The 27,783-nt window shown below is 42.2% G+C and overlaps 1 protein-coding gene across 1 annotated transcript; it reads right to left on the bottom strand.

Moving 5' to 3' along the window:
• ALG11 (ALG11 alpha-1,2-mannosyltransferase) lies at nt 1–26,561 on the bottom strand. The gene is made up of 4 exons (XM_075562878.1): nt 26,425–26,561; nt 20,008–20,238; nt 15,816–16,747; nt 1–7,275 (listed from the first exon to the last, which is right to left on the bottom strand). Exons 1-4 carry the CDS (start codon nt 26,466–26,468, stop codon nt 7,004–7,006), a joined length of 1,479 nt encoding a protein of 492 aa, XP_075418993.1. The 5' UTR covers nt 26,469–26,561; the 3' UTR covers nt 1–7,003.
• Between the last annotated feature and the right edge of the window lie 1,222 nt (nt 26,562–27,783).

The following is a 27,783-nucleotide window of genomic DNA, read 5'->3' as shown; positions in this document are numbered from 1 at the left end:
TTTTTCCCCTTCTTTTAAATCATTTTTATTGGGGGTTTTTACAGATAACATAACATTCCATGGTTCAATTACATCAAGCAGTATTGTACAATTGCTACCACAATCAATTTCAAAACATTTTCTTTCTTCTTGAACTCCTTGATATCAGTTCCCCTTTATCCCCTTCCTACCACTCCCTGCTCCCCCACAGGAACCCTCACCCCCTTATTATAGTTTTTTTGCCATATTTTACATAATCCAATATATCCATTCACATACAATTCTGTTGTTCAATCTCATTGAGTGGAGTTATGCAGTCAGCAATGTTATCAGCTCTCCCTTCCCCTCTCCCCACCTCTTCCTGTACCCTCAAGGAACCATTACTCCTGTTACTGTTTCTGAAAGGGTGTCTATCTTGGCTTTCATGTCTATCTTAATTATACAAACTAATATGCAACAAGTCTAACATGATAATTGAGGTAAAACAAATAAAGCCCTAACAGTAAGGGGAGGGGATATTAAAGAACTAGAGAACAGTTATGTGTTTCATCAGTGCACCCTGAATTTATCATCCCTCCTGTGTGGCTCGTCTGAGAGGGACTATCCAATTATCGTACAGGTGGGTTTGGGGTCTCCACTACATCCATACCCTTCACATTGATTTGGTTGCTTGATACCTCTTCCTGTCAATACCTCATGATCACACAGGCTGGTGTGCCTCTTCCAAGTGGGCTTTGCTGCTTCCCTAGTAGATGTCCAGTTATTTAACTATAGCCTTTAAGACCCCAGATGCTATATCTTTTAATAACTGGGTACCATCAGCTTTCTTCACCACATTTGCTTATGCACTATTTTGTCTTCAGTAATTGTGTCAGGAAGGTATCATACAATGCCAGATTATTAGAACAAGCTGTTCTTGTGCTGAGGTAAGAATTATGTAGAGGCCCAAAGTCCATCTGCTTCCTTGTTGCATTTGCATATGTATATATATATATATATATAAACAAATACACCGATATTTATATAATGTATGTATTTTTCCTCTTTTAATTTTTTCTTTTGTCCTACCCCACTATCATGTTTACACATTGTTTGCCTCTTAGTAATCCCTCCCAGAGGCAATTCGATTGCTCAAATATGGCCAGAAAAGCTATACTCTCATCATCAATTTCAGAACCCTTACTATTCTCCTATACCTGTCATTATTGGCTCCCCACTCCCCATCCCACCCTGCCCACGCCTCCTCCCCTCCCATACCCACCAGGAACCATTGGCCCTATCACTGTCTCCCTAGGATTGCCTATTCTGCCTATCTTGTATAGATAAACACCAACCAAAAAGAAAAAAAGAAAAGGAACATACAGATAGTCACACATCTAACAGGGATCCTGACACAGAGCAGATGAATATCTGTCTGGTAAATTGAGAGAAGGACATGTTATAATTCATCAGCCCAGTCCCCTTTCCAGCCTCCATATCCTGGATCTGCTTTCATAACAACACATATACCCTTGTAGTCCTCAGCATTCCTGTCTGGAAGGGGCACATCCCTCAAGTCCCCATTGCTATTCCTGCAGTCAGGGATGGAGTAGTCTAGTGCTACCCCCTCAATCCTCCTCTGTTACACCTTTGGCTTTCAGTGTGGCCCCCTTATAAGTAGCCCCAACTAGTTCAGATGGGGTGTCAAGTGTTACTCCCAGAGTCAGAAGTCTACAATCGGGATTTCTTGAGAACTTTGTGTGGCTTCATTCTCATCATTGGTCTGTTGCGCTCCCCTCTTGGTTTGCTCCCCTGTTGGCGGGTCAGACCAGCTGCTCCCTGCTCCCCAGCTGTATCTTCAGGGCTGTCCCCTAGGGAGGGACATCATGTCTCAAGCCCTGCAGTCATCTCTGGGAAAGAGCTGCTCTGAGCAAACATTGCCCTCAAGGATGGGCACACCAGAAGGAAGTCTACTCTTACTATCTTTTTCCTGTGGAGATATAAAAAATGCCCTCCCTTTGGGTGGGTTAGTGCCCTGACCCATTGCCACTGTTTTTCTTCCCCTACCCTTTGTAGACCTAACAGACATATGAGAGCTTGGGGGGGGGGGGGAGGAAAGGGAGGACAGAAGAGGCCTTCATTACAGGTTGCTATCTGCATCTTTTAGTGATGACGTATAAATCATTGGGTTTGGTCTGGCTCATGCCAGAGTATCAGAACCTCAGTCTGGGAATTGTGTGCTGTGTACATTTTCCCTTATGCTCTTGTGTTTTGAGGGGCATGTCAGGCAAGACTGGGTGGGGGCGGGGGGCTGCTGATGACAAAGGCTGTAAGAAGGAAGTAAATGTTCTGAGGTTGATTGTGGAGATGACTGCATGGCTCTTATTAATGTGATTGAACTATTTAAATGTATGTGAATTATATTCCAATAAAACAGTTTAAAAAATAGGTCCTAGAGTTTTGCTCCTATATTTTCTTCCAAGAACTTAAAAGTTTGAGATTTAATATTGAGATTCTTGATCCATTTTGAGTTAGGTTTTTTTTGTTTGTTTGTTGTGAGGTATGGATCTCATTCCACTTTTTCTGGATAAGTTTTTTACAATGAAATCAAATACAGTAATCTTTACATTATGGTAGACATTAGTTGTTATATTTTTCCAACTTGCTTATCTACTAGTAACCAGCAATAAGATAATATATCCCAATTCCCCACTGATTACTAAGACTGCACTTCAGCTGCGGTGGTGGTTTTCACAATCCTGCACTACTATACAAAGACTGCTTCTAGTTATGAGTGCAGCCTGATCCCCCTGGAGAAGATTTTCTTGAGGCTGAGAAAGAATGCAGCTCTGCATGTATTTACAGATTAGGAAAATCATGCCTTCGGTTTGTTGACAAAACTGTGTTTGGTGGCAATCAAAATGACCATTCTTAAAAGGTACCAAGAGCTGTTATCAACTTTCTTTCTAAGTGTCTTTACACTGAACTGAAGACTTGCTTTACATTCAGGGCACAGAACAAAGACTAGAGTGCTGCGACTGCTGTTTCTTCAAGCCCTCAGACTGAAAGGAGAGGGCAGAGGGAGGCGGGAGGGAGTAGGGACCAGAGTTACTGAACAGTGGGAGAGGCAGGTAAACTGTTAGGGGTCAGCGAGTTCACTCTGAGGCAGAGCATCCTCATGTATAACAGACAGAATGTTAGCCTCTACACGTCCCCTGTTTGAACTCATTGTTGCAGCCACTGTGTCAGATCCATCTCATTGAAAATCTTCCTGTTTCCGTCTCTACCAAACACCAAGTTTTCTTGGGAATGGTCCCACCCAATGAAGTTTTGCCATTCTCACTTCTAAGGCGGAGTTGTTAGGTAGCTTAGCCCAGGGAATTGGGAAGTCCATTTACGCATGCCCAGGAGAGCCAGCATAGGACAAAGCTGTCGGATGGACGTTACGCCTGGAGCAGCCCACCTGGGCCAGGTGACTGCAATTCAGCCAATGGGATCAACCTGGGGTCGTTCACCACACCTCCCCTGGGAACCCTTGAAAAGGCAGGGACCGGAAGGGAGAGGGGCTTGTCTTGCTTGGTGGTCTGGTCGTCTTCTTGGGAGGAGAGAGATCCTTGCATGACCTGGGGCAGTCTCTGCCAGGCCGCATGGTCAGAGGAATCCTATGGGTGCCTTGTAAAACCTGAAGCTTCTTTTAACTCTCATTAAATTCACTTGGATCACGAGCCCGGCTTCGGCGTGAAATCTTTCTCGTGCGGAGCCAAGGACCGAGGTTGGAATCTAGCCCCGAGAGAGAGACCTTACAGAGTCTTCCAAGACAATTACAGGGGCATAATGTTGACTTTATGAACTTGTAACAATATAACAGAAATAACTTCCTCATACTCACTATGCTCATACACAAACATGCTCTCATTTATTTATTTATTCATGTCCATAGGCCTGGAGTCAAGGGTATATTTACATAATTAAACACATATATTTTAAAGGAATAGATAATAAATTATCTCCTATTTCATAATTTTGGCTATAAAATGACCTGAAAAATAAAATACATGAAATGCAAGTGTTTTGCAAGTCTATAATATTCATTTTTAAAAGTCTATTGAACCTGAAAACCTATTTTGTCTTAGGTACCAAAGGCAAAACAGTTTTGGCTTTATTTTCTTTCTAAAAATAAAATGTATTGAAATATCAGACCTGCAATTATTAATTAACAAATTAATAATTACAAATTGGAAGTCTAGATGAGGAGTGTAAAAGATATCATACTGGGAAAATATCTAAGGTAGATACAAATTAGTTTTTAAAATCATCTTAACATGCAAACAGATAGCTGGAGAAGGCGATTATACAATGAACATGTAACATGTGCTCTAGAGCTCAATACTGGAATTCTAATTTCACTCTGTCTTCTATTTTTGCTCTTAATATCCCAATATCTGTATCTTTAGTCCAATGATTTTGTGTGGCTGCACAGACAGAATGGGCAATGGTATGATTCTTACCTCAAAGACTCAATGTAAGTTAAGAAAAAAACACTGGGCTTGGAGTCAGAAGGGTATACTATACCTCGATTCTGTCATTAAATAGCTTTGTGACATTGGAGACAAAAACAAAAAACCAGAAAAGAAAAAAACTTCAGTCATTGAGTTGATGCCAAATATAGCAGCAGCCCTATAGCACAGGGTAGAACTTCCCCATGAGTTTCAGAGACTGTAACTTTTTCATCATTTTATTGGGGGTGGAGACTGTAACCATGGGAATAGAAAGCCCCGTCTTTCTCCCTTGGAGTGGCTGGTGGTTTCCAACTGCTAGCTGTTCAGATAGCAGCATGCCTGTAACCAGTACGCCATCAGGGTTCCTGGAGACCGGCCGACTCTTAATAAAGATTTAAATTGGTTTTTTTTTTGTCTGTGAATTTGAAAATAAGAGACCCCTGAGCTAGAGTACATGTAAGGTTCCTTCTAGCTCCAATTACCACCAAGGTTTCTTTTCTGTCATATAATCTCTAGCACAGAGCTTTCTTGGTGTATCAGGCATCCTGGACCTCTCTGCTTTGCTTCCTTTTGATTGGTGACAGATGACTTGTGGGACTATGAGGATGTATAAACACATACTAAGAGCAGATAATGAAGCTGTCTTGGTGAATGCATGAGAGTCAAAACCAACTCACTGCCCCCAAGTAGAGGTCAACTCACAGCAACCCTATAGGGCAGAGTAGAAGTGCTCCTGTGGGTTTACAACCACTAGACCACAGGCCTCCTATGGGGACATTGCCCTGTTTCTCCTGGGAGGGTTACTTGGGTACAAAGACGTTAAGTAAACCTTGAGTGTGTGGTTGCTTCCAAGTGTCAGGAGAACTGAGCACACATGCCGAGTGACCAGGAGATTCCTTGTTGCAAAGAGAAGGGACTCCCCCAGGTCCGGGTGTTTGTTAGTTATGAACCATGAGACCATCTTGAGCCTGAAGGTGCTGTGCCCTAGAATAGCGCCCGACTTTAAACTTTTGTAAACTCCCTCCTTTGGCATACAAATAAAACCCAGTGAGCAGAGAAGCTCGAGAGGTCTTCTCTTTTATGAGTACCTCTCTCTTTCCCTCATGTCTCAATCTCCCGTCTTGAGCAGCTATTCCGTGTGTCTCAGGTAGCTCCCAGATGGCACCCATGAGAGATTAGAGGAAAGGAATGATAGATCTCTCTGACCTGTCCCTAACTCGAAGACATATAGGAATGTAAAGGAGGTCATTTCACTGAACTCGAGGGACTAAGTCATGTATTCAGAAAATGCCAAAAGCTCCTTCTATATTGGTCTTTTTAGCCATGTCTGCAGAAACAAAGATTCAATTTTCCATGCTAACTTTTTTCAGGATAGAAGTCCTGCTAAATGCATTATCAATGCTTAGATATTGGCTTAGTAACCGAGAATCTATAGAGAATTGTGATGCATGGATAAAGATAGGCTCACAGAAGATAATTATTTGCTATGCTATTATTGCCCTTAATTACATCGCTTGTTTTTCCAAGTACTTTCACACACTCTGCATCTCACTCCCACAAGTCTGAAAGGCACTGAGGGCAGGTACTGACGCTGGCAGATTAGGGATGCGCATCTGAGGTTCAGGAATGGCAGCGTTAGTGCAACAGTCAGATGTGGATACAATGGTTAGGCTCAGGCATTCTACCTGCTCTTCCTGCGCGTCTTTTGAAATGTCCCCGGGCCACGTGACACAGCATGGTGCTGATGACACTGACCCGCAGGTGTGTGCCACATCTCTGTTCTCAGAACACCAGCTGGTACGGATGCTCTTGCTCTGACCTCTTGAATCAGCTACCTGCCAGCCTCTGAGACTCGGCGCTGTTAATGGATAAGGCAGCAGACTTGTAAAAATGTGCTCACAGCATGACACAAATGCAATTTTCACAAACACCTAGTTCCGGAGAGGACTTGAGAGTATGCTGGCCTCAATTAACGTTCTGCCCATTAGGCAACCCTGGCCATCACGGCTCCCAGGACATGACTGAAGAAGCCCACTTCAACTTTTTCTTCTCTTTTAAGAAAACCGCCAGGTACATTCGAAAGGGTCACCCTCGTTGCTGTTTACAATGTAATGCACAAGAATGCTTCTCCAGGTCCCAAACTGTCAAGGCAACTCTAAAGTGCATCAAGTATCACTAATCATGTCTCTGGCATCCTCTTTCTTTTTGACATTTCCTTTGGCTTTTTCAAAGTGAAATGATTTGACAAAAACCTCCCACATTTTAAAAATGTACACAATGCCAAAATTCCAGGTGGTGATTTTTTTTCTTTGTTATAATCTGGATTTATCAGAAGTTGAGACTGAGCCCTAGTTTAAAACATTCACATTTTTCATTTCTGTAATTTTGTTATTCATGAAAATAAATACCTTGGTTATATACATACAGCTGGACACATCGCTGGGGCCGACTTTATTACACCTGGGAATCAGTTCAGAAAAGTATGTCCACGTGAAGACGCTCAGTCACTTTCTGTAAGATGTCTTTCAGTTTGTGCAGATGTGGCGTTACATGAATAACTTCTCCACGGAGAGCAGGAATGCCATTTCAAACTCCTGGTCGGAGAACCTGTGTACGGACGCCCGGGCCCTTGTTCTGATCTGCAGCCTCTGTTCGGTGGGCATGGAGAGGATCTGCGCCATCTTCTCAGCGTAGGTGTCTTCGCTTTCCGCCAGAAACCCTGTGATGTCGCCTTCGTGGGGAACAACGATGTCCAGCTTCGGGCCTCCTGAGTTATGAGCCAGGATAACAGTGCCAGCTGCCATGCACTCCACGACGCCTGCGAGACAGAAAACACGGAGGTTTCTGAGTGGCTGCATCCAATCTGGATGAGCAAGAATGAATTTCTGCATATCTTGTCATTGGCTTGTGCAACTTCCATGATGGAAAATGACCTTTTTAAAAAGCATTTTTAAGTTTTCAAAGCTTCAAAGTAATGCTGCTTCCACCTTAATTACAACAAACAAGTAGATACCCCCAGGCAATATGACTAATTCGTAGACCTATAAAGCATTTATATCCTCTGTTATGAAAACAAAGCAGAAGACTAGGTAAGAAATGCAAAGTGGGTTAGCAAGTGCGGTTAGGTACTTCCAGGTAGATCACCTGGAGGGCCTAGGTGGCACAGATGTTTCACCTCTTTCACTGCGATGCCCTCAACGTGGCAGCACTTAGCCCACTGCCTTCCATGTTTCCTGTCTCTCCTCCTCCTCCTCTCCAAACCCTTCTGACCTTTGTCCTTGAGTAAATGTTGCCCTTTTGATATCAAAGGGTCGACTTTTCTAAGAAGTGTGTACCTGCTTGGTGTCCATCTTAGAGAACTGTCTATTGTTGGTTGAAAGTTGAGCCACAGGGTGATAACAGTTTCAGGCTTGAAGGGTGACTGAGGGCCATCGTTCTGGGGGTTCCACCAGTCTGACTAGTAAGACCAATCTTTTTTTAAAAAGTAGTTTAAACCTAATCTTTTATTATTTTGTTTTGTTCTTTATTTCTCTCACTCTACCCCACTCTAATCTTCGAACATGGTCCCTTTCAAAGCAACTAGCGGGGCACCATCTAGTTCTTCTGGTCTCGTGATCATGGAGGCTGAGGTACACATGGTTCATTAGTCCTTTGGCCTAATTGTTTCCATGCTTCTTTTTCTTCACTCCTCTTTGCTCCAGATTTGGATGGTGGGAGGAGACCAAGTAGCCCCTTAGATGGTTGCCCACAAGCTCATTAGACCCCAGTCACTACTCACTGAAGTACAATTTAGAATGTTTTCTTTGTGGGCTATGTTGTAACAATTAACCAAGATGTCCCCTGGGACTATGGTCCTGAGCCCCCAGGCCCCGCCTGTGATTCATTCTCTCAAAGTTATGGCTAGGAGTTTTCATAATGGCTCCACGTGTGCTTTACTATATTCATAGATATATTTGCAACATATGTACATACCTATGTGGAAATATCCTCTGTTGAACCTCTCTAGGAGGGGGCTTCAAAAAGTCCATGGGAAAATGGAATGAACAATGAATGAATAATTTTTCCGTGATCTTTTTGAAACCCCTTGAATACGCCTTCTGACCCATTTTGCTTGCATGTCGACATGTCCACTAGCAGGTCACAGTTACTGTTATTGCAAGATTCTATAAGTAACAGTGTTTACCTGTTGTCTAACTTTTATGACCTTCCCAGTATCTTCCTTTGCCTTGATCATTTTGTGATGACCTATTGTTGCTTACTGGCTTCCTCTTCACCCAACTTGTTTTATGCCAACCTGTTAGTGATTTATCTTTCCTTCCCCTCCAAACCCTGATAATAATCAGTGTTTCCTTCTGCATGAAAATCTTTTCTTGGTTTTTAAAAATAGTTGTCTCATAGTTGTCCTTTTGTGATTGGCTAATTTCACTGAGCAAGTCTTTCAGGCTCATCCTTGTTAGAGGTGTGTCATAGATTGAGTTGTATCCCCCCAAAAACCATAAGTCAACTTGGCAGGGCCATGATTCTCTAGTTGGGCAATTATGTAATGATATCCTATTATATGATTAGTCAATAAAAGGGTTACGGGTGGGATGTAACATCCTTAATCCTGATATAATCTATGGGAGGTTTTCTGGAGTTTGTGGCCCGCAACCCTGTATCTTACAATACATAATGGGCAGAACACTGTATTTGTACCATAGTTTGCGTATCCGTTCTTGCACTGATGGGCATTGTTTCCAACCTTTTGTTATTGTAAATAGAGCGATAAACATAGGTGTGCATGCGATCTACTTATAGCATGGCTCTTATATATCAGGGATATATGCCAAGTAGTGGGATTGTTGGATTATATGGCATTTCTATTTTCAAATCTTTAAGAAAGAAGTATATAGTTTTCCATAGTGGTTGTACCCTTTTACAATCCCATCTTGCTAGCAATTTTTTTTTAAACTGTGCTGTTAATTCTGGGTGAGCAGAAGTCTTGTTGTTTTGACATACATCTCACTAATGACTACTGATCATGAGAATTTCTCCATGTATTTGATGGCCACTTGACTATCTTCTCTGGTAAAGTGTCTATTCATGTCTTTAGTTTTCAATTGGATTGTCTTTTTATTGTTGAGGTGTTGACGTTTTCTATATATTTTAGAGATTTGTCCCTTGTCTGAAATGTTCTTGCCAAAAATATTTTCCTAGCCTAGAAATGTGTTTTACACTTCAGTTGAATTCTTTTGTCATACTTAAGTGCTTAATTTTTAGGATAGCTCAGTCATCTAGTTTGTTTTCTGTTATTTGTGTTTTTAGGTATACTTGACAATGCATTGTGTCATGCATGTTTTGGGACCCCTGAAAGTGTTGCTAATTTTTAATTGATAAGCTTTATAGTTTTGAGATTTACATTTAGGTCTTGGATAAACCTAGAGTTAATTTTTTCATATGGTGAGAGATACAGCTATTATGTTTCTACAAATAGATATCCAGGTTTTCATCACCATTTATTTCAGAGTCTATCTCTTCAAAATTTCAATGAGGATTGGCCCTTGTCAAGGATTAGTTGTCCATGGCTGGACAGATTTAATTCTGATGATCAATTTGGTTCCATTAATCTTTGTAGCTGTTGTGCCAATACCATACTATTCTGACTACCATGGTTATGTAGGTTTTGTTCTTCTCTTTTAGTAGTACTTTGCTTATCTAGAATGTCTTTCCTTTCTATATAAAGTTGGTGCATTGTTTTCCATTTCTATAAAGAATGGTGATGCAATCTGTAGATCAACTTGGGCAGTGCTAACATGTGCAAAATGTTAGGTCTTCCTATTCATGAGCATGGTAAATTCTTCCATTTATGTAGGTCTTTGGTTTCTTGTAGCCACATTTTGGAATTTTCTTTGTATAGGTCTTGTATTTCTGGTTGGATTTATTCTTAAATATTTCATCTTTGGGTGAGGTATTATAAATGGTAATGTTCTCTTGATTTCCTTTTCAGAGTTCTCTTTGTTAGTATAAGGAATCTGGCTGACTTTCTTATGTTGCTACTGTATCCTTCTCTTCCGCTGAATCCTTCTATAATTTCCAGTGGTTTTTATTGAGTCTGTGAGATTGTCTATCTATAGGATCATATCATGTACAAACCAATGTAGTTTTACAGTTTCTTTGCCAATATACATGTTTTTCCCCTTTCTTGCCTTGTTGCTCTGGCCAGAACTTCCAATACAACATGAGTGTAGGTCAAAAAGCATTGCTACAAAATCATTAAACTTTTATTAAACAAAAATATCAAATGTGAAGCTACTGTCTCTCAATCTAGGTCTATATACTTTTAAAGGTACTGCTTTTATTGTAGTAAATTCTGTATTTGTTTTTTATGTACACAATGTCAATTTTCCAGTTTGGGCATTTTTGAGGGATTCAAATGATGTCTGTTTGTTCTCAATGTTCTTTGAATTTGGGGGGCAAAAAAGAAGTTTGAAGAAGATCGAGGTTGTAGGGTAGATAGGGTCAGGCTTCCCAATGAAATCCTCCTACACCAGCTCTTGCAACCCTTGGAGAGTGAGCAAGTGCACTGTTAAGATGGAAAAAATTTCCTTGATACCCCTTTCCTGGCCTTTTCCTCACTGACCCAATTTTCAATTTTCTTAAGATTTCTTCCCAATAAGCCCTGTGACCGCCCATGCCCTTCAAGTAAATCAATCATGCTTACACCTTAGGAATGATTAAAAAAAAAAAAAAAGAGGTGACCTTCTGCCTTGGATTTAAATAACTCGGCAGATCCTTTCAATTAAACCCCTAAAATCACGTGTATTGTCTGTAAGTTGCGAGTTATCTCTGCAACATTACTGAACGCAGCAGAGAAGCAGAGTGTCACGGGAAGAATAGTTGGTATCACAATGGGGTAAAGAAGGATGGCGGTGGAGGCGTGTCTGACTTCTGCCTTGAGTACAGCAGCCGTAGGTTGGTGCAGTTGGATGCTCCTCCCTTCTGCCCCCAGAAGTGGTCAGATGAGACACCCATGCCATTTTCTCAGGTACTTTATTATTCACCAATACTATAATTTAAATGCATCAATTCTTCTGAACTCTCCCCTATTTAATGTCTAGCTTTCACACGCAGACCATGGGTCAAGTGCACTTGGCTCAAGTATACCTTCGCTCTCAAATGTTCTAATACTTAAAAGAAATCTTGAGCAACAGATTGGCCCAATATGTCATTTGATTTCTCGAATGTTGCTTCCCTGAGCATTGATTGTGAGTCCAAGTCAAACAAAATCCTTGAGAACTTAAATCTTTTCTTCAATTATAATGTTGGTTATTCAGAGAATCACTATTTCCCTTTTTATTTCCGTCATTTCTATGTGACATCACTTACTTCCTTTCTCATTCCTGTGATTTGCAGCTTTTCCATCTTCCAGTGATGTTTCCTTTTGATATTTCAAAGAAACTACTTCCCATCTTATTCTGCCAACTCTTGTTTGTTTTCGTTTCATGTATTGTTGGAGTGTTGGAATTGTTGGTTAATTGTCAATTTGGGGTGTTTTTCTGAGTTGTGCATTTATCGCTAAATGGTCCTCTGAGCACTGCTTTTGCTGTTTTTGTGATTCTTTGCTTTGTCACTTGTTTCAAGGAGTGCATTATTTCACCTATTACATAGTTTTTCCATGTATTTGATTCCCCTCACCTGTTTTCCTATTGTCAATTTCTAATTTTATATTGTTGTGATTTGAGAAGATACTTTGTAGTAGTTTGATGTTTTAAAGTTCATTGTGCTTGCTCTGTGACCTAACATATAGTCTCTTCTGTAAAAATTTCCCCCAACACCCAAACTCACTGTCATGGAGTCAATGCCAACTCACAGCAGCCCTATAGGACAGGGCAGAACTGCCCCTGTGGGTTGCTGAGACTACAACTGTTTGTGGGAGTTGAAAGCCCTTCTCTTCACGTACGCTAGAAAAACTGTATATTGGGGTGATGTTGGATGGACTGTTCTATATGTGTTTATAAGGTAAAGTTGGTCAACTGACCAACTATGCCTTTATTTTCTTTCCAGTTCTATGCTTCATTGAGTGGCGCCCTAGTCTCCTACTATTATTGTAGGATTGTCTAATTCTATTTTTTTAAATCAATTTATTGGGGGCTCGTACAACTCTTATCACATTCCATACATCTATCCATTGTGTCAAGTACATTTGTTGCCATCATCATTTTCAAAACATTTTGTATTTGAGTCCTTGGTATCATCTCATCTTTCCCCTCCCTCCCTCCTTCCCTCCCTCCCCTGCAAACTCTTGATAATTTATAAATTGTTATTATTTTATGTTTTACACTGTTCTATGTCTCCTTTCACCCACTTTTCTGTTGTCTATTCCTCCTGGGAGGGGGTTATATGTAATCATTGTGATCAGTTCCTCCTTTCTCCCCTACCTTCCCCTTCTGGTATCGCTACTCTCATTATTGGTCCTGAGGGGTTTATCTGTCCTGGATTCCCTGTGTTTCCAGCTCTTATCTGTACCAGTGTACATCCTCTGGTCTAGCTGGATTTGTAAAGTAGAATTGGGATCATGACAGTCGGAGGAAAGAAGCATTAAAGTACTAGAGGAAAGTTGTGTCATCGGTGCTATACTGCATCATGACTGGCTCATTTCCTCCCCACGACCCTTCTGTAAGTGGATGTCCGATTCCTTACAGATGGGCTTTGGGTCTTAACTCTGCAACCCTCTACCCCATTCACAATGATATGATTTTTTGTTCTTTGATGCCTGATACCATCGACACCTCATGATTACTTTACACAGGCTGGTGTGTTTCTTCTATGTGGGCTTTGTTGTTTCTCAGCTAGATGGCTGCTTGTTTATTTTTAAGACTTTAAGACTCCAGATGCTATATCTTTTGATAGCTGGGCAACATCAACTTTCTTCACCACATTTGCTTATGCACCCGCATTGTCTTCTGTGATTGTCGGGAAGGTGAGCATCAAGGAATGCCAGTTTAATAGAACAAAGTGTTCTTGCATTGAGGGAGTACTTGAGTGGAGGCCCAATGTCCATCTGCTACCTTAATACTAAGCCTATAAACATATGTGCGTAGATCTACTTTCCCATTGTCATATGTCTATTTCTATTTTTAATGCAGTTGGTTTGATTAATGCATTTTAGGGCTCTTTTAAATTGATGTGTGGATATTTATAATTGTTATGTCCTCTTGTTCAATCTACCTTTTAATCATTACTTAATATCCTTCTCTCTTTGGCTAGTTCCTGCTTCAGGTCTATTTTATCAGAAATTAATATGGCTACTTGTGTTTTGGTTGCTATTTGCTTGATGTTTTTCTATTTCTTTCCATTTTTCCCATGCTTTGATTTTTGTCTTAATATCTAAGATGTTTCTCTTGTAAACAGCATATTAATGGGTCCTGTTTTCTTATACATTCTGCCACTGTCGCTTGACCAGTGCATATAATCCATTTACATTCAGTATAATTATTGATAGTTGTGAATTTATTGCTGCCATTTTGTTGGTGTGCGTTTGTGTGCTTGAGGTGCGACTGATTTCCTTGTCTCATGTATTTTTCTGCACTCAGTTCATTTTGTTTATGGATTTTCTTATTTCCTTTGTTGCTATTTCTTAGTCTGTGATTCTCTCCTTTAATTTGATGGGAAAGTATATTAATTTTCTTAGCAGTTACTCTATATTTTTGTCTTCCAAAGTTAAAATAGTCTGCTCTGCCTTGAAATCTACTTGACTTCCTCTCCACTTGGAAGTTCTGTGACTACACTATCTATTCCTTTTTGCCTTTGTCGTTTTCCTTGGTGACAAATTGACATCTCTGGTTCCCTAGTTTAGTCTGGTAGGCTTACTTTACTTTGGACACTTCTATATCTGCGTTGGCTTCTAGGTGATGGTGTCAAGTCTGCTATTCTCAGGTTGTCGCTGCTTCTGTTCCGTTTCTTCTTCTAGTTTCTTTGATGTACTTCTTTACTCTCCACCCTTTGAAGCTCAGGATACAGGATTATTATCCATTATCTGATTTCTCGGTTCTATGTTGTAGAGGATCTGAGTAGCATATTGTCTGCCTAGTCCACCATTTTCTGGAAGTTCCTCCACAGTATTTTCAAAGGCTGATTTTTCACAAGTGGATCTTTCTTAAGGGGTGCCTTTGGGTGGGTTGAAACTGCTAGCCTCTTGTTAGCAGTCAAGCATGCTGACTCCTTGCATCACCCATGGATTCCAGGAGTAGGAATGGAGCCCAGAAATCTGTACTGATATGTTTCCAAAGTTAGATGGGGAGAAGACAGTCAGAAAATGTGGAAAGAGTCAAGGTTCCAGCGGTTAGGATCCTTGCTCTGCCACTTACTCTATGACTGACTTTGGGCAAGTTCTAAACCTTCCTGTGGCTGATTCTGCTCACCTAAAAAGGGGCTAAGAATGTTGTCGTTGTGTGCCACGGAGTTGATTCTGACTCATAGCAACCCTACAGGACAAAGAGGAACTGTCCCAGAAGGTTTCCAAGGCTGTAAATCTTTATGCGTGTAGACTGCCATAGCTTTCTCCCACAGAGTAGTTGTTGCATTCAGATTGCCAACTGCGATAGTTTATTGTGCCAGCCTGGCCGATAAACACAAGTAGGATTAACTGAAGGGCAGAGGGATAAATGGCTCAGTGAGCCTCACCTTGGTTGTTCTGTGCCTCAGTTTAAAGGGGTACACTACCTGTGGGGTGCCTAGCCTGTGGGCTGTGTCGCTGTAAGTTGAGGTCCCTTTAAGCCCACACGATTGGAATGTTCATCTCTGGAGCTGGGGACTGACAGTTGATGACAGTTGGGGACCTGCTTTGCTGTTTGCTGCCTGGGTATATATAGCCCAGCTCTCTCTACAGAAGGGGACTGGCAACTGGCGGCTCTCAAGCCTTAAAGGACTGCTAGTGTCTCACTGCTTTATAATTTAACTGTTAATTTCTTGTATTATCTAGCTGTATATAATTTAACGGTTCATTTCTTGTATTATATATCTATCTTCATAAATATATTTATACATAATTACTAGCAATCTGGTCTTGTCTCTCTAGAGAACCCTGTCCAACACACCAACCTTTACCAAAAGGTTTAATACCCGTGCTCTTAAACACTTTGCTAGTGGGGCTCCTTGGGAATAACTACTACTTATCAAATAGGGCGTTAGGGACTTTTAAATAAAACTTGTAAAAACTCTGCATGAGATCCACGCACAGAAAGCAGTCAGTCTATTAGCTACCGTTACTACTTGTAAGAGAATCAGTACTCAATACAAGCTTCTATAACCAGGGTGTTAGCGCACTAGCTAACATGTACATCTCACAGCCCCAACAAGTTGTTTAAAGGTCAAACTCACCGATCCCAAAATGCTCATTCCACATGGTATGAAGACCAATGGTTGCTTCAGATAAGTACCTCTTTAATTCTTCAAATGGAATGTTGATTTTAAATTCCACATTGTCTTGCACTCCTAGGTCCTCAGACAACTTTCTCAGGCGATTAACTCGGAGTTCATCATCTTTGTTCCGACAACCCCCAATGAGGACAAGTTTAATGGAAGGAAGTGCCTGTGACACCTGCTTGTTTAGCAGCTTGGCAAAGGCTCGGATCTGCAATGGGTGATTCTTCTCCGGCCTGAACTGGCCAACAGAAACCATCAGGTGTCCCGGGGTTGTCTTCTTCTCATGTAAGGAAATGTCTAGAAAAGTCTGTACATCGCAAGGTGGATACACAATGCTGGTGCAACTCCCCACCTTCCACAGGGAGAGAATGTGGTTTAGTGTCCACGAAGAGTTGACCATGACCACGTCACTACAAGACCCAACGAATCCATACATGAAGGCAAAGAGATAGTAGTAGATAAGCTTCACTTTGCTGAGAAAGGGATTCCTGGTGATGAAGGGTGAGTTATTAAATCCGGCATTCTGATTCCTCACCACGGAGAGCATGTCAGTGCTGATGGTGGGATAATGGACATAGCTTGCGACTCGGCAGGCCCCTATGTACTTAAACAAAGGAAGTGTGAAGGCATAGCCCATAGAATCGATGTACACATCAGGAACACACTGCATCAGAGCTTCCCAGCCAAGGAACATGGACCCCAGGCTTTGGCCCAGCAATGTGAAGTGGGGATAGAGTGAATCTTCCACCAGGTAGCGCTTCTTTAGAAAAATGAACTTCACTGGGCGGGGTAATCTGATGTTGAATCTTTGGAAAGCACCTTCCAGGATCTGGTCACCACTGACGTTGACATCTCCAGTATAAACAACATAAGCTGCTTCGGGGTACCTGAGAGGAAATGGAATGTTTCAGACTTTCAGTCGCTTAGATTAAAATCCTGCAAAAAGTTACCATTTCTTCACAATCATAGTTTACTTTCATACTAAGAGAAATGTTTTCTGCTGTCAGCACTTTGACTACTGACCCCATCTTTTCCTGAGTCACCTACTGTCCTACAGCTAAAACAGTCCTTCAAATGAGGCTATGTGCTTCCTAGGTCTAAGCTATCTCTTACACTGAGGGCTTCCTATGGAGTAGATACCAGCAAACTTAATATTTATGAAGGCTCCTCGGTGGCATAGTGGGTTACTAAGATGCTTACTGCAAGGTCAGCAGTTTGAGCCCACCAGCAGCTCCACAGGAGAAAGATGAGGCTGTCTGCTTCTGTACAAATGCACATCCTTGGAAACCCATAGAAGTAGTTCTGCTCTGTCCTCTAGGGTGGCTGAAATTCAGGATTGGTGTGATGGGAGTGATTTTGGTTTAGTGAGCTCATTTATGAACAAGGCTTTTTTCCCCCAAGAAATATCTAAAAGCTTCATTTTAAATAGTTTCTCAGTATGAAAATAGTAATGAAATACTAATAAAGCACTCATAAACAAGAATTAAAAATCACTGAAGTATCTTTAGCTCATACACTTGGGTGTTTTTATTCGAGAAACCCCAAAGGGATGTAACTGCTAGATCTTATATCTGCTTCCTGATAAAAACACACATTATCGTTTTGAGAATGATGAGGGCAACGAATATATATGGGTGCTTTACTCAACTGATGTATGTATGGATTGTGATAAGAGTTGTATGAGCCCCAATAAAATGATTTATTAAAAAAAGACAAAAAACAAACATATTATCGCAAAAATGGAAATATTTAAATTATACTCATGACTTTAATGCTTTGTTTGGCCTCCTGGTAGCGGTCTGTCTTTTTCTTCTTCTAGATATACAACATTTATTAACATCTACAATGATATGCTAAGTTCTGGGAACAAGGATGAAAAATCTTTATCCTTTAGCTCAGTCCAGTGGAGACGACAGACATACAACCAAATACTTACAACCTACATGGCAGGTGTGGACAGACAGAAGCACAGGCGGCCAGAAGGTTGAAAGGTGGGTATTTTTTCACTGCTCTTCCCCAGCGCCCCCCCTTGACGTAAATGCTCACCAGACTCTTTGACATGTGAACAAGACCCCCATCTCCGGTGGCCTAAAGATGGCCATCAATTTTCGGACACTTTTGTGCACTAAGGGGAATCCGATGGTCCTTTCCCTTCAATAACGGAGGTCTCTGCCATTGCTCTGAATACGGGAGAAGTGACCCTGTCCACTTCTGGACCCAGCCTCTAAGACACCGGCAGCTTCCACTTCCTATTTCTAGGGGGAGTCAGCTGTTGTATATGATTTCCAGCTAACAACCTGAGACCACACCATGTGTAAGCCCAAGCCTGTGATACAGAGACTGCTTGCAGACACCCCAATGAGAGGCTAGCTGTCCCAGTCAGCCTGCCTCAGGAACCAGGTTTGTGAGTGAAGACGTCAAGTGACTCCAGCTCCAGTTTCACCTGACTGCAAACAGGATGAGGGACTCAAGCAAGTCCATCAAATCCCTAACATGATGAGGAAAGAAAACCAAAGCTCCCACCCTCCTCATTCAAGTCCTACTTGATCTGGACCCTGCCTCCCTCAGTATTCTCCCCTTCCACTCTCCCAGCCCACCAGGCTCAAGCCAAACTGGCGTTCCTTTCTCTGAACACACCAAGCTCCTTCCAGACTGAAGGGATCTGCAGCAGTTGGTCCCTTTGCTTTCTCATTGTTCAGCTTCGCCGTCTTGAAAGGAGGGAAACTCCAGCATTTGGGGTAGAGCACTGGCTCCAAAGCCTCAGGTTCCCTGTCTGTCAGGATGAGAGGAATGACCTCATACGGTTGTGACAAAGACTAAGTGAGTGAGCAAGTTCTGATTCCATTCTTCAACACTTTAACCTCAACTCCTAACCCAGCACCTGCTACAAAAACCATTTGATAAGTTCTGTTGAGGGATTCCGACTCGTGGTGACCCAGGTGCGCAGAGCAGAACCACTCCATAGAGTGGTGGAGGCTGTGATCCTTGGGAAGCAGCTCAGCAGGCCTGTCTTCAGACGGGCCTCTGCATGGGCTGGACCATGAATCTTTTTGGTTAGTAGCTGAGTGCCTTGAAGGCCTAAGCCACTCAAGGATTCTTGCCTGCTAAATAACTCTGTGCCCGATAAACTGAAGATTAAATGAACAGTGTACTCTAGCTTATACGGAGCCATGAAAAACTTGTAGAAACACAAGATCTCAAAAGTTTACACTACATTCAGGGAACTTCTCATAGTTTGGTATGCTGGAGCAAGATATGAGTGGGCTTCAAAGGTTCATGGAAAATTTTCATGATCTTTTAGTTCCATTTTTCCATGATCTTTTTGAAATTCCCTGGCATATGTGAGGGAGCAGACAGGGATGGAAAATGAAAAGTGGTAGGAACAAGATGGAAACATTATATTGTCTGACATATTATTTAGATTTTTTTCCCTTGAAGGGGATTAGGTGTAATGAGGGTTGGGTACAGGTATGAGGATGTGTACCAGGACACTTTTATCACAGTCCTCAAGCATTAGGTAATCTAGTGATAGAGACAAAGATAACTACCAAAGCCCAAGGAAAGAGTAGTGGAGTTGGAGTAGGGAGGGCTTCAAGGAGAGGCAGTTAATTTGCACTTTAAGAGAAGTCTTTGGGTTTCTTGAATTTGGCAGAGGAAATACTGCAGAAGTGGCCGGAAGCCAGGAGGGGCAAAGAATGCGGAAATGGATAGCTGAGGGACCTGAATGAAGGGTGTGTTGATGGTGTGTGACAAGTAAGGAAACCACAGAAGAAAAAGTTTTCCCTATATCAAAGAACAAAAATGATGGATCCTGTACTTTACTACCTGTTCTGTAGGAGAAATGGGGCTCTCTCCTGCTGGAAAGACTGACAGTGTCAGAACCCACATGGACAGTTCCATTCTGTCCTTCAGGGCGGCTACAAGTGGAATGAACTTGAGGCAGTGAGTTTGACTTGAAAATGAAACAGGTTCTTGAAGGCAGGCACACACATAAAAGAAGCATTTCGTTCCTGGAAAACGGCTGCAGAAGGGAATTCCTGGCAATGGATGAGGGAACTGGGACAGGATGGCTTTCTTTCTGGACTCCAGGTTTTTAAAGACTGCAACAATAGAGCAAATTACGGGAGAGAGAGAGACGCACACCTACTTTTTCTGCAGAGCCCTTAAGGCGCACCACAGCACCCGCTCACCGCCGCCGCCAGCATTGCAGTATGGGTGGAAAAATGCAATCACCCTTTGATTTTTCCCAGGTTTGTTGGTTGTCTCGGAATTTTTCTTTCTCTGTAGCAGCAGTCTGACTCCCCAGAGGAAAATGACCAAGCACAGACACAGTGTTCCACTGACAATTAGTCCAGGGAAGAATAATGAACCAAAAAACCTGAAGGAAGAAAGGAAACACACAAGTCAATATTAATACATAAAAATATCAAAATCTTTTTTAACAATCTTATAAAAACAGGCTATCAAAACGGAAGTCTACTTTGACCCACCCGCTTTTTATGTTAGTAACGAGAAAAAAAATTTAGGCTTTATGTGGTTTTATAGTGTGCAAATCTTACCAATACTTGGACGTACTCAATTATTAAAATTCAAATGCTATAAGCTACCTTGAAAGTGAACGTCCTCCAACAGAAAAGTGGGTGAAGGGAGACATTGGTCAGTGTAAGACATGAAAAAATATAATAACTTATAAATTATCAAGGGTTCATGAGGGAGTGAGAGTGGGAGCAGGAGGGGATAATGAGGAGGTGATACCAAGGGCTCAAGTAGAAAGAAAATGTTTAGAAAATGATACTGGCAACAAGTGTACAAATGTGCTGACACAATGGATGGATATGTGGATTGTGATAAAAGTTGTATGAGCCCCAATAACATGATTTTTAAAAAAGTGAACATCCTCTTTAATTCCAGTCTTGCCAGTATCGACAATTTAATCAGGCTTACCAATCAGCTGTAAAAATCAGTGTGAAGAGCACAATTATGGTCCCCTCATCAAAATGCTATTTGTCTTCCTATTTAAGACTTCATAAAGGAGTCTCTGTAAAAACAAGTCACTGTTGAGTCACTTTCTCCTAACTCAGTGCAGATGCTAAAGGGTTAAAAACAAATCTAATGATTAACTTAAACATGATGGGGAATGTTTCCTTGACCCTCCAAATGACCATCTAAAGCCCAGGGAAAGCTGTTTTGTGAATGGCCCATATTCCACTAGTTAAACGTGTGCCGTAGTAAGTCACTTTAATTCTCTCACTTTGCCCCCGATTTTGGGGCTATGATGAATGAGATTTCAGTTTCTTCAATTCTGCATTTGATTTCTTAAAAAAAAAAAAAAAAACCCAAAACTATTGGGCATTGAGTTGACTCTGACTCATGGCGACCCCATGTGGGTCGGAGTAGAACTGCTATATAAGGAGCCCTGGTGGTGTAGGTGGGTTATGTGTTGAGCTGCTAACCACAAGGTCAACAATTCGAATCTACCAGTCTGCCCTGTAAGAATTATAGCCTTGGAACCCCAGGGGCAGTTCTGCTCTGTCCTACAGGGTCTCTGAGTCAGAACTGACTTGACGGCAGTGGGTTTGGTTTCTTAGATGGTTTCCCATGGCTATGTTCTTCCCAGTGTTTCTGGGTGAATTCAGACCAACCACATGTAGGTTAATAGCTGGGCGTGTTAACCAGCACCATAACTCAAATGCATCGATTCCCGATCTCCTTTATTCCATGTCCAACGTTCACATGCATAGGAGGTGACTGAAGATATCATGCCCTGGGTCAGGCGCACTTTAGTCCTCAAAGTTGCCTCCTTGCTTTTCAACACCTTACTATTATTATTATTATTGATTTTCAACACTTTAAAAGAGGTCTTGTGCAGCAGGTTGATTCAATGAGAGGTATCATTTGATCTTTTGACTGCTACTTTCATGAACATTGTGGATCCAGTCAAGATAAAATCCTTGACAACTTTCATCTTATCTCCACATATCATACTGTTACCTATTGGTACTTGATCTTCGTCAGCAAGTGCTTCAAGTACTCCTCACTTTTGGCAAGTAGGTGTGTCATCTGCATATCGCAAGTTGTTAATGAGCCTTCCTCCAATCCGGATGCTATATTCTATTGCATATAAGCCAGCTTCTCTGATGATTTACTTAGCATACAGATTGGATAAACAATCAATTGGTTAGAGGACAAAGCCTTGATGCACAACTTTCCTGATTTTAAACCAGGCCGCATTCCCTTGTTTTGTTTGCACAACAGCCTCTTGATCCATGTACAGGATCCACACGAGCATATTGAAGTGTTCTGGAATTCCCATTCTTCTCAAAGCTATCTATAGTTTCTTTTGGTCCACACATTCAAATGTCTTGGCATAATCAATAAAATACAAGTAAACATTTTTCTGATATTCTCTGCTTTCAGCCAATATCCATCTGACATCGGCAAAAATATCCCTCTTATGCATGGGGCCCGAACCATTGGTAGCTCCTTGGAATGTACTACTGCAACTACTGTTGGATGATCTTCAGCAAAACTTTACTTGCATATAATGATATTGTTCTATAACTTGAACATTCTGTTGGGTCACCTTTTTTTTTTGAAATAGGTACAAATATGGATCTCTTCCAGTCAGCCATGTAGATGTCTTCCAAGTTTCCTGGCATAGACTTCCAATGCTTCATTAGCTTGTTGAAACATTTTAACAAACTTTTTTGGATAATGCTCTCAGTGTAGCTTGAACTTCCTCCCTTAATACCATTGATTCTTGATCACATGCTACCTCTTGAAATGGTGGTGTGTCAACTAATTCTTTTTGGTACAGTGAGTCTGTGTATTTTTTCCATCTTCTTTTGATGTCCCCTATATCATTCAATATTTTGCCCACAGGCGCTTTCAGTATTACAACTCAGGGCTTGAATTTTTCCTTGAGTTCTTTTAGTTCAAGACATGCTGAATGTGTTCTTCCTTTTTTGTTATCTGACTCTAGGTCTTTGCACATTTCATTAAATTTTACTTTGTCTTTTTGAGCTGCTCATTAAAGTTGTCTGTTCAGCTCTTCTACTTCATTATTTCTTCCATTTGCCTTAACTACTCTATGATTAAGAACAAGTTTCAGAGTCTCTTCTGACATCGAATTTGACCTTTCCTTTCTTTTGAATGACCTGTTTTCTTCAAGTATAATGTTCTTAATGTTGTCAGGTCTTCTGTCATATGTGTTCAATGCATCAGATCTGTTCTTGAAATGTTCTTAAAATACAAGGTTGTATATTGGCTCTGAGACTTGTTTTAATTCACTTTAGCTTCAACCTAATCTTACATGAGTAATCGATCTGTTCTACAGTTGGCCCCTAGATTGGTTTTCAGCTGCAGCTACTGAGTTTCTCCATCATCTCTTTCTACAGACAGATGTAGTCCATTTTGATTTCTGTGAATTCCACCTAGAAATTCTTTATGTAAAGTCAATATTTGTCTTGCTGAAAAAAAGCATTTGCTACAAGTAAGTCATTGGTCTTTCAAAACTCTATCACGTGATCGCCAGCTTTGTTTCTGTCACCAAGACCATATTTTCCAACTATTATTCCTTCTTTGTTTTCCAATTTCCAATAATTGTCTGTGTATCTTGCATTTTTGATCAATTTGATCAATTTCAAACTGAAGATGTTGACAGAATTCTTCAAAGTCTACACCACTAACTTTAGTGGTTGGTGCATAAACTTGAATAATAGTTGCATTGACTGATTTCCTTGTATGTAGCAGGGTTATCTGCTATTAATTTTGCACCGTCAGTGCAGAAGCCAGCAAAATAAAAAAGGAAAACACTACTTAGTACTATAATAAAAATAATTTTGATCTCAAAACCACCTGTGAGTGTCTCAGTTCCCCATATCCCGGTCCACATGGATTTGCCAGGGACCACATTTAAAGAACCACTGCCTTAAGGGGAAAGAGATCTTGATAGATGTGTTATGATTTGGCATTTGGAATACCATATATCAAGAATCATAAAAGCAACACTGGCTTTCAAAAACCTGTTTAAAAACAAAAATTACCAGACTCACATTTTCTTTAAATGATCTAGGTGGGAAATTTTTGGTGATAGGCTCTTCAGATTGAATGATTAAAATACAATTAAAAACTCCAAAATCTCATTAATGACAAAAGTTGACCCAGTTCTTTTTTGTTTTGTTTTGTTTGCTTAGTTTCAGAGAAATATTTACAATCTCTGCAAATATACTGAGCACATCAAAATAACCTCTCTTAGAGTTTGTTTAAACATAGCTAAAATAGTGCCACTGTCTGTTTCTCAAACCAGTCATATTCACTGCCATCACGCCAATTTGGACTCATGAAAACCCTATAGGACAGTAGAGAACTGACACTGTGGGTTTCTAAGACTGTAACTGTTGATGGGAGTAGAAAGCCTCATCTGGCGCCAGTCAATTGTTTGTTTACTCATCTTTAAGCAAAGGTTTTAAAAAGATAACTGCAACCCACAGTGGATCATTCACTCAGCATTGAGTCATTGTCTTAACATAGCGCAATATTCCAAGGGGCAGGGAAGACGTGAAGTAGGTTCTCCCCTCCAGAAGATTTTAAATCCTTCTAGTATTAGAAGGACATGAAAAAGAAGCCAATATCTGAACTTTGGAGGGAACACTTACAGCATATTTACATTCTACTCAGGAAGAAACCTGGTGGTGCTTTGGGCTGCTAACCACAAGATAATCAGTTGAACCCCACCAGCTGCTCTAGAGGAGAGAGAGCCTCATGAAGAGTTATAGTCTCCCAAGCCCTATATAAGGTGACCAGACGTCCCAAGTTTTAACAATTTTTCCCATGTCCCACGGTGTTTGAAAAAAGTCCCGATTTTTGGAAAGAATGTATGGCAAGCTAGAGTATACAGTTTTCAGCTGCCATGTGGCTATTTCTCCAGGATATCAGTTTTATCAATGGTGTCTGCTTTACCAATGTTAAAATCTGATCACCTTATTTATAGAGGCCCTATAAGTTGAAAGTCAACTCAATGACAGCGGGTTGGGCTGTTCAGGAAGCAAGGAGCCCTGTTGGCTCAGTGGTCAAGTGCTCTGCGGCTACCTAATGGCTTGTGTTCGCTCCCCAGAGAGATGGCAGTATGCCTCCTAAAGCTGAGCAGCTGTGGAAACCCCATGGAGCAGTTCTACTCTAGAACCATAGGGTCACTGTGTGTCTGCCTAGGTGGTAATGCTTCTCTTTGCTTACTCAATAATTATTCAATAAAATTTCCAAGTTAAAACATAATGTGTAAGTGTTAGAAGCGCTGTGGAGGTATGATGTACTAGCTGGGTTTTGTTTTATTAATGTGGGGCAAAGTGTTTTATAATAACGGTGGGGGGGAAAGTTGGGGAATTTTGCCACCAAAATCTTTTCACCCAAAAAAAAAAATATATTTTCACCCAAACCTAAGGTGGTTAGCCCCGAGGGTGGCATTCCTGATGACTTTTTTTAAAAACATTTTATTAGGGACTCATACAGCTCTTATCATAATCCATACATACATCAATTGACTTTTCTTTTTATGCCTAATTACTTCCTTGCTTTTCTAAAATGAACAATGTATTGCCTACATACTAAAAATAAAAGCAATCATTTTGTAACACAATCCTTTTTTTCCCCCTAAGTAGCGGATGATCAAGAAACACAAGGGTGCAAATAATCTTCCTGTTTGAATGGCACTTGTTACTGACGACATATTTAATGAGTTTAGCGGGGAGAAACAAGGTCAATAGAAGATCCAGGAATTTCGTTACCAAACAAGACACGGGGGCAGACTGGATAATGGCTCGTGGTACAACCATAAAGGAAAAGGAATCATTTATGACAAAGATGAATGGTTTATGACTAATTGGATGGTTTGCATTGAGCACTTCTGTTACCAGCGACCCAAGAACGTCACTTTGAAGAGTGAGGTGCACCTGACCCAAGCCCTGGTGTCAATCTTCTCATGCATGTGGACGCTGAACAATGAATAAAGGAAGACAGGGGGAGATGTGATGCGTTTGAATGATGGTGCTGGCAGGGAATACCGAAAGTACCATGGACTGCCAGAGGACAAACAACTCCCTGTCGGGGGAGGGACAGCCAGCATGCTCTCTGGAAGAGACGACGGCGAGACTTCGCCTCACGTCCTTTGGACAAGTTCTCACGAGAGCCTAGTCACTGAAAAGGTCACGTCGAGGTCAAGGAAAAGAGGGCAGGTCCTCGACGAGACGGACTGACACAGTGGCTGCCACCACAGGGACAAACAAGACGACTGTGAGGACCGACGCGGGGCCGGGCGGTGCTGCATTCGGTTGTACAGACTCCAAGGCACCCAACATTAACAGCCACAATGGGAGTGGGGCCAAAGGGAAGAAGAACCTGAAGCTCGACCTAGGGAGACCCCAACACTGGAGTAAACGCTCTCTGGCCTCGAACAAATCTCGCAGGCCCGGGACCAGGCAGGCCCTTTCCCGCAAACACTGGCTGCACTGGGCGGGGGACTACCATCAGTGAACACAAAACACCTGCAGCCCGACCGTCGGCTCCTCACCTCAGTAACTTGCACAAACACAGGCCCCCTTCGGGGTCCGCCATTTTCCGCCGACCCCGGAATCAGGAAGTGCTTTTCCGTTCCTCTGCCCTACTGGCTCCTGCGGACGCGTCCGGTGCTGACCCCGCCCTCCGCGCTTTCCCATTGGCGGCTGGTCTCAGCTTCCCACGGCCTTTCAGCCAATGAAATCTGCAGAGGCGTGAACACGGTTTCGGCGTGGCATCCATGGGCCCCGCCCCTTATGGGCGGGGCAGTGGAGGGAGTTGGGCGTGGGTGGGCGTGGCCTCTGAACATCGGCGGCGCTCCCGCCTTCTGCTCCCCCTCCCCCACTCCAAACCCCCGCGTTGGCCAGTCTGCCCCCGCCCCCCAGGCCAGTCCTCGGCCCTGGTTGGAAGCCAACCGGAGGTCGTGCACTGACCCCGATTGATCTTCCAGGTGCAGAGTTCACTCCCGCTCAGCTGCCGGCTGCGTCTGGGAGCTGCGGCGCTGGGGAGCCAGGTACGGAGCCTGACGGAAGGGGGCTAAGTGGAGTGGACCACGCCGGCGCCCTCCCAGCCCTGCCACGGTTTCCTCCCCGGCGGTGGCCATCCCTCGCGTCTGCCGCTCCGGGCTCGGGGTCCGCCGGTCTCTCCCGCGTTCCCTGCTCGGGGTCCCTGGAGACTGAGCACCAAGTACCTGCAGCACCGCTTGAGGGTGAGTGAGGGTCCCAGGCCAACACTCCGTATCTCTTCTCCTGGGGGCCCAAAGGCAGCTGCGAGCGACTGTGAATTAGCCCATAGGTTTAGGGATCCACTGGTCCCAAAGGAAGGGTGGGTTCTCAGATCTACCCGCAACGATGCCCTCCCTGCACCCCCATCCCTCTTCTCCAGAGTTGAACACCTGCCTGCCCCACTCCGCACCCCCCTCCCCCAGGTGTGCTCTGAGCCTAACGAGGTGAATTTGGCCCCCGAGCTATGATGCAGGAGCTGGATAGGCAAGTCTCCATAGTGAAGGGACCAATCAGAAAGTTGTTGATTGAGTTTCTGATAATCCCTTCTGACCAGAGACCAGGATATAAACTGCAATGCTGTGATGCAGAATGCAATAGAAAGATGCTGTTACATTAAAATTTCACACCTTATCATTTGATGTCCCTGTCAATCCATTTAAAATCTGCTCGAGTATTAAATATTTTCTGCTTTTCGATTGAGGTTTTTCTATTTTACTTTGTTATTGTTCGTTTTTAAAAAAAATTTTGTATATGGAATCCAGGATAGGTAAATCTCACGGGACAGGAACTGGATTAATGGTTCTGTGGGAGTAGGAGCAGTGGTAACGTGTTGAGCTGCTCACCACGAGGTCAGCAGTTTGCAAGGACCA

The sequence above is a fragment of the Tenrec ecaudatus genome, chromosome 11 (assembly GCF_050624435.1).
Source record: "Tenrec ecaudatus isolate mTenEca1 chromosome 11, mTenEca1.hap1, whole genome shotgun sequence".
Taxonomy (NCBI): domain Eukaryota; kingdom Metazoa; phylum Chordata; class Mammalia; order Afrosoricida; family Tenrecidae; genus Tenrec; species Tenrec ecaudatus.
The sequence above is the reverse complement of the archived record's forward strand: the minus strand, read 5'-3'. Positions and strand labels throughout refer to the sequence as shown.

What these genes read in the sequence shown, in the direction of transcription:
- ALG11 (XM_075562878.1), bottom strand. Translation starts at nt 26,468, where the DNA reads ATGGCGGACCCCGAAGGGGGCCTGTGTTTGTGCAAGTTACTGAG. An exon ending in TTAAGGGCTCTGCAGAAAAA is followed by an intron (nt 16,748 to 20,007) that starts GTAGGTGTGCGT and finishes ATTTCCTCTCAG; the next exon opens with GTACCCCGAAGCAGCTTATG. An exon ending in GAATGAGCATTTTGGGATCG is followed by an intron (nt 7,276 to 15,815) that starts GTGAGTTTGACC and finishes TCTGTCTCGCAG; the next exon opens with GCGTCGTGGAGTGCATGGCA.